The 13671-nt window shown below is 43.9% G+C and overlaps 1 protein-coding gene across 4 annotated transcripts in view; it reads right to left on the reverse strand.

Moving 5' to 3' along the window:
• Positions 1-13671, reverse strand: part of LOC137424391 (serine/threonine-protein kinase PAK 3) — a 110695-nt gene that overhangs the window by 56308 nt on the left and 40716 nt on the right. For all 4 annotated transcript variants that reach the window (XM_068111798.2, XM_078775374.1, XM_068111797.2 and 1 more), the window contains exons 5-11: positions 7333-7370; positions 7049-7207; positions 6527-6776; positions 6325-6388; positions 6145-6193; positions 234-346; positions 8-125 (exon numbers count right to left, since the gene is read on the reverse strand). In XM_068111798.2, coding sequence (XP_067967899.1) covers positions 8-125; positions 234-346; positions 6145-6193; positions 6325-6388; positions 6527-6776; positions 7049-7207; positions 7333-7370 — 791 coding nt within the window. The remainder of the gene's footprint in view (positions 1-7; positions 126-233; positions 347-6144; positions 6194-6324; positions 6389-6526; positions 6777-7048; positions 7208-7332; positions 7371-13671) is intronic.

The following is a 13671-nucleotide window of genomic DNA, read 5'->3' on the forward strand; positions in this document are numbered from 1 at the left end:
TACAAACCTCGCGGCACACGGCGGCAATCTGTCCCTCGTCCATGCAGGTCTCTGTCACGACGTCGGTGAGGGACCCACCCGGAAGATACTCCATCACAACCCAAAGCTCTTCACCGACCAAGTAACTGGACATTCAACGAATGCACAGAAATATGTTTTACAACATACATCAAAGCTGGTGGTCCATTAATGTCTGTAATAGTGTTCAGAGGTCCAGCCAACATACTTGTTACCTGTCCAGGTAGTTTACAATGTTGGGGTTTTTGTTTTCCCGCATCACGAGTATTTCGTTGATGATGAGTTCTTTCTTCGGCTGCTGCTGCAGATTCATTTGCTTTATAGCAACCTGTGTGCACAGCATGTAAGGTGAGTATGCGCAACGTGGGGTAAAACGTGGCCGAACATCTGGGTTATGTGCTTACAACATTTATTTTTGAGAAATTAGAGTATTTTTTATTAACACTCTGTTGCTTTTTCATTTGCAGAAGAGTGGACATAAAATTAGGAATGAATGAACAAACAAGAAGACGTCATGCGGAGCACGATACTTGAAAAATCCGCATCCACTCCCCCCCCCAAAAAAGTTTTCCATTGATTCCGCAAATTGTCCATTTCATCCAGATTAAAATTGACGATCTTCATTAAAGCTCGGGTCAACAGAATGAAAAGTGACGATTTTTTAGATGAAAAATGATGATTTTAGAAGTTTGACCTTGAGTTGACCTTTGACCTTTTGACCTCAAAAATAGTTGGCTTCCAAATTAAATGAGGCACTATACAAATGCTGTTCAATTTTCAAGTCAATTGGACGAAAATTGATGGGTTTTCAGCCAAATTCATGATTTCGGAAGTCTGACCTTGAGTTGACCTTTGACCTGTTGACCTCAAATAGTTGGTTTCCCAATTCAGTGACGCAATACGCAAATGCTGTTCTATTTTCAAGTCAATCGGATGAAAATTGATGGTTTTTCAGATGAAAATGTATGATTTTGGAAGTTTGACCTAGAGTTGACATTTGACCTTTTGACCTCGAAAATAGTATGTTTCCCAATTTATTGACTCGATATGCAAATTTTGTTCAATTGTCAAGTCAATCGGTTGAAAATTGACGATTTGGAAAATTTGACCATGAGTTGACCTTTGACCTTAAATAGTTCATTTCCCAATTTAGTGACGATATACAAATGCTGTTCAATTTTCAAGTCAATCGGTTGAGAATTGATGACTATTTAGATAAAAATTGATGATTTTAAAATTTAACCTTGAGTTGACCTTTGAGCTGTTGACCTCAAAAATAGTTGGTTCCCCTATTTAGTGACAATGTGCAAATGCTGTTCAATTGTCAATTCAATCGGAAGAAAATTGACGGTTTTTCAGATTTAAATTGATGATTTTGGATGTTTGACCTTGAGTTGACCTTTGACCTCTAAAATAGTATGTTTCCCAATTTATTGACAATATACAAATGCTGTTCAATTTTCAAGTCAATCGGTTGGAAATTGACGGCTTTTTAGATGAAATTCATTTTTTTAAATGTAACCTCGAGTTGACCTTTGACCTTTTGACCTCAAAAATAGTACGTTTCCTAATTTAGTGACAATATACAAATGCTATTCAATTTTCAAGTCGATTGGATTTAAAATGGCGATTTTAGAAATGTGACCTCCAGATGACCTTTGACCTCAAAATCAATAGGCTTCTGAATTTGGACGACCTATACAACTTGGTGAAGTTTCGTGACGATCAGTTTAGAATTGTGACCTGTAGGCCGGTGACAAATAAACAAACAGACAGAACCACAAACGCAACCGACCAATACACTTGAAAATGTTCGATTTTGCAAGTAATAAAGACAATAAATGCAGTATGCAAGGTAATAAGATGCACAAATTAACGAAACATCAGGTATCGATGCCGTATGAACATTCACCGCACCATATTGTCACCTTCACAGCCCCTCAACAATACCGTCAAACAGGTACGAGGCTGAAAAACGCTGAAGCTGGTGCTTCACGATGGCCAAATGAACCCGGAGATACCAAACGCCTTGCACAAGCTCGTGACCACAGGTGCGATCCAACACCACGCCGGTTAGTAATGCAGTTAGGTAACCAAATTGACACTCCCAGGGAATCTTATAAGTCAAAGCCCTTTTCTGTCGACAACTCGCCCAATTGCCACCAAGCTTGACACATGGACCAAATTGCACTTCCTGTTGAACATAGGATACCTGGTTTTTTCTGACCATGGCTAATGATATGATGAAGATATCACCAAATTAAATGCGAAATTATATTGTGGCAGTTTGTGGACGTGGCCTCGACGTCACCTGATGCCGCACCCTCCCAACGGCATACCCGAGTCTCCCACACTCTCCAACTCGCACCTCCGGGCCCAAAACCACAAGACTTGTGCGAGAACCGCGCTGTCCCGTCGAGATCCCCTCCGTTTGGAGGCGAAGTGATGTCCTTTTGGATCGTTTTGTGAAGGCCCATTAGGGTGTGCTGGATGTCCCGGTGGGTGCATCACTTCAGGTGGCGTCGTCCCTCTCGGACGGGGTGGTGGTCATGGGCGTCCTTTCTTCCCCAGTTCGGAATAGAAGTGGAGAACTTGTGTTAAAATTCCGTTGCTTCGTTGCTTCGTGTGTTTTGAAAGAGTTTGTTATACAGAACATGCGTTTTTGTGAGTGACTTCATCGTGTCGTCTTTTTCCGAAGCTTAAAATGTACTTTGACAACAAGTGTATCGATTTGAGTCCTCTGTGTCCAGATCCTGGTGGAGTGATGTGGCACGTTATCCCCAGGGTATTTGTAGATCGAAGGACTCTTTGTAATCGGGTAGAAGGGCTCTGTGGCCGGAGTGTGCACCCAACTTGCCACCCCCTCAGGATTGTGGAGTTCAATGGTTTTTGGTCTGGTTCAGCCGCACCTCCCTCCCTGCCTGCCTCCCCGGCTCAGCCACTGCCCACACTCCCACCCAGGTGGTTCTCCTGCACACCCCTGGCCCACCGGTATTCCTGCCCCCACCCCGGTCCAGCAGTTCTCCTGCACCCTCCCCCCCCCGCCCCACCCCACCCCCAGCCCGACGACTCTCCTGCCACCTGCACCCCTGGCAGTTCTCCTGTCCCCCTTTTCCGTTTTTCCCCTGCCTCCCACCCAGGCCCAACGGTTCTCATTGCCCTGGCCATCCTGACCCGCCCGATGGTTCTCCCGACTCCTCTTGGCTCTCCTGCTCCCCTCCCCAACCCCTTTCTCAGTCCCTCCACCTTCTCCACCAATCGCGTCGCAAGCGTCTTCCATGTTGATCCATTTTCCATGTTAATCTACCCTAACTCATTCTCTTTCAGTGTTGCCCCAATCCCTGTCCATTATATGTCTGCAAATGGTGAGTCCTAGGCTTTGGGGAGCCCCATCCCCCCTCCCTCCAAGGTATTGGTGCAAATTATGAGTCATTGCTCTCAACTCTGCTCCAGCCAATCGGAGCCAGAGATAGTGGTGACTGAATCAACCAATGGGTGTTCAGATTACCAAATACGTCATGACTGATGAACCAATCGGTGTCACTCTTACAAAGACATGCTTATATATGCATGCTCTTTGACTTCCTTCTTTCTCTCACTGTGATTTACCTTGAGTTCAGCATTAAAAGCTTTGGTTATTGGTTCACGAGTTATCAAACAGAGTGACCACTATATTCGTCATGGGTGTGGGCGTGTCTGTCTGTCCGCAGCATAACTACCCGAAGATATCATCCGATCTTGATGAAACTTGGGTGGGGGGTTGATATCATGATCTAGTTGTGTCCTGCCTAGAGTGGGCGTATTGCGCCCATTGTGGGCGGAGCCACACCCGAAAAAGATGTCTTTTTAGGGGGTAATCGAGTTCAAGCTACATCTTCTCCGAGGGAGTTGGTGGAATCTGACAGGGGTTTCGGTATTTGGTTAGGCCAATATCATGTGTCTAGCCCCACGGAGCTCGATTTTTCATTTTCGCCCAAAGGTCAAGGTCACAAGGTCACAAAATTTAGAAAAGTCGATTTTTGATCGTTTTATTACATTGTTCGCTTCCTGATAGGGTGAAATGTCGTACATGATCTTATATTATCACATACATCATGAAATACAAGTTTTCCAACAAATTTCAGAATCTTTGACCTTTGAAGGTCACAAAGGTCAAAGTTTCAAAGTTGTCGGAATCGAACCGAATTTTCGGTATTGTGTAGCTAACTTACCTCATAACTGATTACACATTATTTTCTATCTCGTTTCAAGGTTAGTAACCTTCGTTTTGACATTTCCGAGCCCGACCTGTCCGGGCCTGTTTCGGTTATAGTCCGTCCTTTGTCATTGAATACCACTCGCTCGTGAACCATCGTCGTCTCCTGACTTGTTCTTATTATGTCGTCTTAGCGGTTAGGGTGCCGGCTTGGGATCCTAGGATCCTGGGTTTGAATCTCGGTCGATCACTGAATTATCGCCAGGGGGGTTCACGGTCAATTAACCTCCCCGTCAATTAACCGTCAAATAACGTCAAATTAACCTCCCCGGTCAATTAACCTCCCCTGTCAATTAACCTCCCCCGTCACCATGCCCCGCCTGTCATCTTTCCGAGGTCGGCAAATTGAGGTAATTCCCTGTGTGTCGCAAGAGGCGACTAACAGCGTTGGCGGCAGGAAGGGCATCCGGCCATAAAACATTGCTTCAAAAAGGGGACGACGGTGCCAGAAAAAGGCCAACCCCTGCTCTGCAGGGAAAAATGGCCTCTAAAGGTGGTTCTTCTATTCTTATTATGTCGTGTTTGTTATCTTGTATTTTAAAATGCAAATCTTCAAAAGTCTTCAGAACGGCTTACTAGATCAATGTGAAACTCCACACACATGATCGACTAGCCTTGGGGATTTTATTTTGCGAACGATTAAGAGGCCAAGTGGTCTGGCAGACATATTTGACTTTATGCAAAAATTAAAAAATATTTTCCCTGAAAGCGCTGAACGGATCGATATGAAATGTTAACCATATGTTCCCATGGGGATATAATGTTGGTTGTCAAGGGTACTACATATTTAAAATTTAAACGTCATCAGTTGCACCTTCTGGCAACCAAAATGTTTTAATTTTTTGAAGAAGAGGAGGAGTACCTATAACTTTATTTTCTCCAGAACGGCTTCCAAGATCGATGTGAAATTTCACGCACATGATCAATGAGTGCTTTGGGAATACAGTTTAATAATTGTAATGTCATTGGTCGAATTCTCTGGCAGCCATTTTTAAAATTTATTTTGAATCTGAGTATTTTTTTAAATCCGTTTGAATTGAACTTTTTTTTTTTTTTTTTTTTAAAGAGGTCATGGGTCACGTGGCTGATCAAGGCGGGTTCGTGTGAAGGCGGGTCCGTGTGAAGGCGGGTCCGTGTGAAGGCGGGTCCGTGTGAAGGCGGGTCCGTGTGAAGGCGGGTCCGTGTGAAGGCGGGTCCGTGTGAAGGCGGGTCCGTGTCAAGGCGGGTCCGTGTCAAGGCGGGTCCGTGTCAAGGCGGGTCCGTGTCAAAGCGGGTTTGTATCAAAGCAGGACGTCATGGTACCCGATCATCACTGCCAGCAGTTATAAAGTGGCAGTTCTAGTTGCTTTTGTTTTTGGAAGCGGCCTTGGAAAAATGCCACAATTAGCTATCTTAGCACGGATCTCCCCCAAGGCAGAAAACCCCCGGGGTAGAATGGCAAAGTAAGTTGCTACAACCTCCATTGTGTGACCCTTAGTCCTCTTGTCAAGTATGGCTGAGATTGGATAAGTAACGACTGAATGTGTTGCGGTCAGACAGACAGACCAACACCCAATTCCGTATTTTAGTATGATAACAAGTAAACGAAAAAACATGTTTTAGGGCTACACACTTTTATTTATTTTTTAAAGTTTTAAACCAATTTTTTTTAATTACATTTTGATGGATGAAAATGTACCAGAAGAGTATCGTGGGCCAAATTTAAGCTCTCTAGCACGTATGGAACCTAGAAAACGAAACGGGTCAAAGATTTGAAACGGGACAAACACACAACGTTCAGATGAAGTTAAATAAAAGTGTGTAAAAACGAGTCGATCTGGCATCAGGACAAATGTGGGTGAAATGTTTTGCACATTATAAAAATTCCTTACCTCTTGACCAGTAGCAACATCAATGGCGGTGTAAACGGTGCCGGAGGCTCTGTGGGTAAAATGGAAATCTTTCATCACAATTGGCTGCTGAACAAAGAATTTGTTTTTTCTACTTCTAAGTTACCAGACATGAGTTGTTCAGCTCATTGTTGTGTAGTTCATTAACCCGATGCAGCTTACCCTTGGCCAATCTTTTCAAATCGAGTGTATTTCTTTTTTGGGTCTCCAATCGTCACAATAGTTCCTGTGATATTGGGTGCGGGTGAAGGTACAGAAATGGATCATGTCAATTAACCTACAGCTTCATGGGATAAGTTTACACGAATGTATCGGTCCGTATTATCCATATGCAAAGCCACTCTGTCCTCTGAACAGAACTTACGCAGCCGTTCTAGAACTTCGTCATCGCTGAGCTTGTTTTTGCGCCTTGACCGGCCCTCTCCACCTCCTTGTGGCCCAGGAAAAGGCCTAGGTGAAGTTGGAGTGGGTGAAGGACTGGGGCTCTCTGTAGGAGGGGTCATTGCCATGGAGACCACTTCTTTTGAAGTTGAAAGTCGTCGGTAAGATGGTGGTAAGGCTGGGGTGTGAAGTGAGGGCCTGACAGCAGGTTCCATGACCGATCTGGTATAAATCTTTTTGTTGTTGGTTTTAAAGGGACATTCAGGGTGAGGATAATGGTGGAGGCAGTGGTGGAAGTGTTAATGGGATTAGAAATGCGAGTGTGAGAAGGTAAAAAGTGGGCACAATGAATCACAACAAGGTGAAGACTTGTGACAAAATTGAAAGGCACTTTGATTCCAATGAAACCGACCATGATGTCCTGCATCTTTCTCATCCTCAAGGTACCTGATCTAACCAGACAAATTGTTTATCTGATCCCCAAACCCAAATCAATTTGACGTACAGACTTTGTGTGCTCAGGGCGCGGTGCAATGGCTGGTGGTGGGCTGTCCTCCTCATCATCCTCGTCTTCGTCATCTTCATCTTCATCTTCATCTTCCTCCTCTTCGTCCTCAGAGCACGGAGGGGCAGGTGGAGGCTCAGAGACCTTTCTACTCCGCAACTTTAGGAGAGAAAGGAAGGGAGTTTTGAAGTAACAATAAGTGCCAAAAGTTTCTGAAACTGCGGTTGAAGCAGAAGCTCGAGAGTAAATGCTTGCTTAGAGGCGAGCATCGTCTGTGATCTTACCAGATTAGGGTTGGACGTGCGGTTGGTCGGTGCCCGATCTGCAAAATGGGCAAATATTAAACATGTTCAACATAAAACGAGCGGATAACCGTAAAACAGATATGACAATGTCCAGAGAAAGTATCACTCGTCACGCATTGATGACGGTGTGAAAATCCAAAACAATGGAGGATTTGCATTGGGAATATACAATTATGCGCTACGATAAAAAATAACCACCTTTAGAGGCCATTTTTCCCCGCAAAGCGGGGGTTGGCCTTTTTCGGGAACCGTGGTTGTTGTTGTTTTTTGGTCCCCTTTTTGAAGCGATGTTTTACGGCCGGATGCCCTTCCTGACGCCAACCCTTTTTGCCGCCTTTAACGACAAACAGGGAATTACCAGTGAACTGGTACTCAATTTGCCGACCTCGGAAGGATGACAGGCTGAGTCAACCCCCCTGGCGTTAATTCAGCGATCGACCGGGATTCAAACCCAGGATCCTAGGACCCCAAGCCGGCACCCTAGCCGCTAGCCCAACACCAGGCCCCACCCCACAGCAAAAGAGCCCCAGACCATCACGCTTCCTCCTCCATGTTTGACAGTTGGTGTCACACATTGAGGAACCATCCTTTTGCCTACTTGACGGCGTACAAAAACCCTGCGTGATGAACCAAAGATTTCAAATTTTGATTCATCGGTCCATAAGACCTTCTGCCAGTGCTACGATGATGGGATATTATTGTGTAGAACCAGAACTATGCTTCTACAAAGATGTTATTCAAAAACATGATCAACCACAAAATAATAGCCTGGAAGGTCAGAAAATTGCTCACCATTCTTTCAAAGTTTGGACTTTTCTGACATGTTAAGGTGTTTTCCATCAATGTTAATATGTTGTTCAAACATTACAATACCAGTTACAGGTATTGGTTAATTGCAAAAAAAAAAACCGAGCAGAATGATTTTCCATCGTTAAATCGGTGACATCTATAGAAAGGGTACAAAAAAAAATGATGGTTAAAACTTAGACTTCCATTAATGCGTAAAAAAAAAAAATTAAGCGGGTATTTACATCTCCGATTGTGCCACCCCTAAGCTGGCTGTTTTCACAGTGTACGATGCATGCGTGGGGTTAAAGTTGAGAAAAGGCATACATGGATAGTTAAATGGCACTGGAATAATTAGGCAATCCTGAAACCGAGGTGTTAGGGTTAGGGTTACGGTTAGCTTCCACTTTGATGGAAGTACGCTTCCACTTTGATGCAACCATGCTTTGATACAACCTCGCTTTGATACAACCCAGCTTTCATTGGACATGCTTTGATGCAACCTCGCTTTGATACAACCCAGCTTTCATTGGACATGCTTTGATGCAACCTCGCTTTGATACAACCCAGCTTTCATTGAACATGCTTTGATGCAACCTCGCTTTGATACAACCTCACTTTGATACAACCCAGCTTTCATTGGACATGCTTTGATGCAACCTCGCTTTGATACAACCCCGTTATGATACAACCATGCTTTCATACAACCCCACTTTGATGCAACCATGCTTTGATACAACCATGCTTTGATACAACCCCGCTAGGGTACAACCCCGCTATGATGCAACCCCGCTTTGATGCAACCCCGCTTTGATGCAACCCCACTTTGATGCAACCCCACTTTGATGCAACCCCACTTTGATGCAACCCCACTTTGATGCAACCCCACTTTGATACAACCCAGCTTTCATTGGACATGCTTTGATGCAACCTCGCTTTGATACAACCCCGTTATGATACAACCATGCTTTCATACAACCCCGCTTTCATACAACCCCGCTTTGATACAACCCCGCTTTGATGCAACCCCGCTTTGATGCAACCCCGCTTTGATGCAACCCCGCTTTGATGCAACCCCGCTTTGATACAACCCCGCTTTGATACAACCCCGCTTTGATACAACCCCGCTTTGATACAACCCCGCTTTGATACAACCCCGCTTTGATACAACCCCGCTTTGATACAACCCCGCTTTGATACACCCCCGCTTTGATACAACCCCGCTTTGATACAACCCCGCTTTGATACAACCCCGCTTTGATACAACCCCGCTTTGATACAACCCCGCTTTGATACAACCCCGCTTTGATACAACCCCGCTTTGATACAACCCCGCTTTGATACAACCCCGCTTTGATACAACCCCGCTTTGATACAACCCCGCTTTGATACAACCCCGCTTTGATACAACCCCACTTTGATACAACCCCACTTTGATACAACCCCACTTTGATACAACCCCACTTTGATACAACCCCACTTTGATACAACCCCACTTTGATACAACCCCACTTTGATACAACCCCACTTTGATACAACCCCACTTTGATACAACCCCACTTTGATACAACCCCACTTTGATACAACCCCACTTTGATACAACCCCACTTTGATACAACCCCGCTTTGATACAACCCCGCTTTCATACAACCCCGCTATGATGCAACCCCGCTATGATACAACCCCGCTATGATACAACCCCACTTTGATACAACCCCGCTTTCATTGGACACGCTTTGATACAACCCCCACTTTGACACAACCCCGCTTTCATTGGACACGCTTTGATACAACCCCACTTTGATACAACCCCGCTTGAATACAACCCCACTTTGATACAACCCCACTTTGATACAACCCCACTTTGATACAACCCCACTTTGATACAACCCCACTTTGATACAACCCCGCTTTGATACAACCCCGCTTTGATACAACCCCGCTTTGATACAACCCCGCTTTGATACAACCCCGCTATGATACAACCCCGCTATGATACAACCCCGCTATGATATAACCCCACTTTGATACAACCCCGCTTTCATTGGACACGCTTTGATACAACCCCACTTTGATACAACCCCGCTTTCATTGGACACGCTTTGATACAACCCCACTTTGATACAACCCCGCTTTCCTTGGAAACGCTTTGATACAACCCCGCTTTGATACAACCCCGCTCTGATACAACCCCGCTTTGATACAACCCCGCTTTGATACAACCCCGCTTTGATACAACCCCGCTTTGATACAACCCCACTTTGATACAACCCCACTTTGATACAACCCCACTTTGATACAACCCCACTTTGATACAACCCCACTTTGATACAACCCCACTTTGATACAACCCCACTTTGATACAACCCCACTTTGATACAACCCCACTTTGATACAACCCCACTTTTATACAACCCCGCTTTTATACAACCCCGCTATGATGCAACCCCGCTATGATGCAACCCCGCTATGATGCAACCCTGCTTTCATCGGACACACTTTGATACAACCCCGCTTTGTTACAGCCTTCCTTTCATACAACCCCACCTTGATCATAATGAAAGCTACACCGAAAAGTCACATGGCTGGAGAAGATAAATCTTCTACACACAATAACAACTGCTACCTTCCATACCATACAATCAATCATGTTGAAATTGTAAGCACTTATTCCACTTGACGACATTTACATTAGTATAAAGTTTCACGTTTATTGATCAAGCGGTTCAACAGAATTTTATTTTTTAAACATTTCCCTTCAATTATTTATGGCTGCCAAACCCAACAACCAATCATCATTTTGAAATTTTACACACTTATTCCACTTGACCCCTTCTGCATTGCTTTAAAGTTTCACGTCGATCAATGAAGCAGTTCAATAGATTAAAAGGTTTTTAAGATTGCCGTTGAATTATTTATCGCTGCCAAACCATGTTACCTATCGCAAATTTCAAAGGGTCATTTTAGCAGTCAGACACGGGGAACCTAATTCTGAAGTTTCCATTCGACATGTTAAAAAATGAGGGAGGAGATAAGTTTTGTACTTTTGTACTCTCAATGTACTCTGAAATTAAGCATAGAACAAATAAACAATTTGAGATAAAAAAAAAGAAATCATAGAATCATTTTGTTTAACAAAATTGAATTTAAATTTTTGACTCGGCAAAGTCGCCACCTTTTGCAGATATAACCGCCGAACACACTCGTGGCATTCTTTCTACAATGGAAATCAAATATTGTTCGGGAAGTTCTTCCCAACACTGTTGCAGAAGTTCCCACAAATGTGTTGCACTTGTAGGTTGCTTTGCTTTCACCCTTCTGTCCAGTTCATCCCAAACCAGCTCGATGGGGTTTAAGTCTGGAGACTGTGCTGGCCATTTCATGATTTGAAGCTTACCGTCTTGTTCTTTTCCTCGAAGGTAGTTTTGACATAGCCTGGAGGTGTGTTTCAGGTCATTATCTTGCTGTAGCATGAATCCATGACCAACTATGCGTATACCAGAGGGTATTGCATGGCGCTGCAAAATGCTGTGGTAGCCCTTTTGGTTCAGGGTGCCAGTCACTCTGTGCAAGTCGCCGACTCTGGATCCAGCAAAAGAGCCCCAGACCATCACGCTTCCTTCTCCATGTTTGACAGTTGGTGTCACACATTGAGGAACCATCCTTTTGCCTACTTGACGGCATACAAAAACCCTGCGTGATGAACCAAAGATTTCAAATTTTGATTCATCGGTCCATAAGACCTTCTGCCAGTCTTAAGTAGTCCACTGGCGGTGCTTCATGGCCCAGGCAAGCCTCTTTTACTTATTTTGCCATCTTAGCAATGGCATTCTTACTGCCACTCGACAGGGCAAACCTGCAGCTCGAAGTCTTCTCTTCACAGTTGAAACTGAGACTTGCTTACTTCGACCAGTGTTAAGCTGTGCTTGAAGCTGTTGTCCCGTGAGCCGCCTATCACGCAAGCTGTTGACTCTCAGAAACTTGGCTTCTGATTCTGCTGTGGATTTGGGTCTTCCAGGCGTCTTCCTGTCAGAGTTTCCTCCAGTTTCCAATATACTACTTCCTGCAGTGCAATATTGTCCAAATAACGCTTCAGAGGGTGTAATAACAGTCTGTTCCAATACTGCTTTGATACAGACAGGGGGTTTGTAATCAAGTAATCAGCAGAGGTTGGGACACCTGTAGGAATTGTTTGCATCAACTTTCAAGGCTTAATTTACTTACTTTGCTGCAGAACAGCTGTAAGTTGTTAACCCATTACTTGTTCCCTGAAGAAGGCCTTTTTTTTACAATACAACTGTGCAATTTACATTATTTTCCCGTTTTTGCAAACCTAAACTTTTTTTTTAACCTCGAGCAGTTTACTGCTTACCTTTGTACCATTTCAGGTTATTCACTGGACTTGAATTGCTTAAATTTCAATAAAAACTGGAAAACTTGGTGTTCTAAAACTTTTGACCGGTAGTGTGTGTTCAGCTGCTTTATACATGGCTGGTGAAAGATGGGTTTTATAAATGTGTCAAGCTAGCGGGTTATGAATTTTTTTTTTGCGCCTCTGAAAAACCGCGAATTCGCAGAACACGGCCGCGACTAGGGAAAAACACCGCGATTTCACAGAACATGGCCGCAAATAGAAACAAAGACGCAAATTTGTGAGACACTTTTCTGCGAATAGAGAAACAGGTCGTGTGTATATTATATATATATATAATATATATATAAATATATATATATATATATATATATATATATATATATACAGTATATATATATATATATATATATATATATATATATATATATATATATATATATATATATATATATATATATACACACACACACACACATTTAAGCAATCGCTAAAACCACGGTTAATAAAAACAATCGCTTTTTTAACCAACATATATATTTAACTGATATAACAAACATATATTGTTGCGGTTTTGCCATACAGACAAACCCCCTATAGTTAATTGCATGACAATATGTAGCCTGCAGTAGTTAGTTATTTCTCATTGAATGCAAAGTTTAGCCCCCTTTCCATTGTGTAATAATCGAGACCAAATATGCGTTGATTTAGGCAGGATTTCAAACCTCCGTGTGGTTTTCGGAAGACATTTTAATGTGCAGGAAGGCGTGGGCAAAAGCACAGGCATGTGACCAACAAACGGCAAAGGACACGTCCCCAGCAAGCGGCCAATGGGTTGTGAAACCTCCCCGAATGAGGGAAGGAGGAATGAAACCTTCCTCGGGGGAGGAAGGATTGAATGCATGCATGTGACCAACCTCAGCCAATGGGAGTCTGTGGAACATTCTGGAAGCTTTTCGGGTCTGATTAAAAAACCCAACCCATCGCATTTTCCCCCTCTTGCTTCACCGACGCTCTTCTTTCTTCGCCGACGACCCCTCTTGCTTCGCCGACGCCCTTTGTCTTTTCACCGACCTGCAAGTGTTGATCTCGCTCTGATCCGGCCGCCTTCTCTGACCTGCAAGCGAACTCGCTCTCTTGGCGTTGACCTCTCCCACGAT

This window comes from Myxine glutinosa, chromosome 4, assembly GCF_964187855.1.
Source record: "Myxine glutinosa chromosome 4, kmMyxGlut1.1, whole genome shotgun sequence".
Taxonomy (NCBI): Eukaryota; Metazoa; Chordata; class Myxini; order Myxiniformes; family Myxinidae; genus Myxine; species Myxine glutinosa.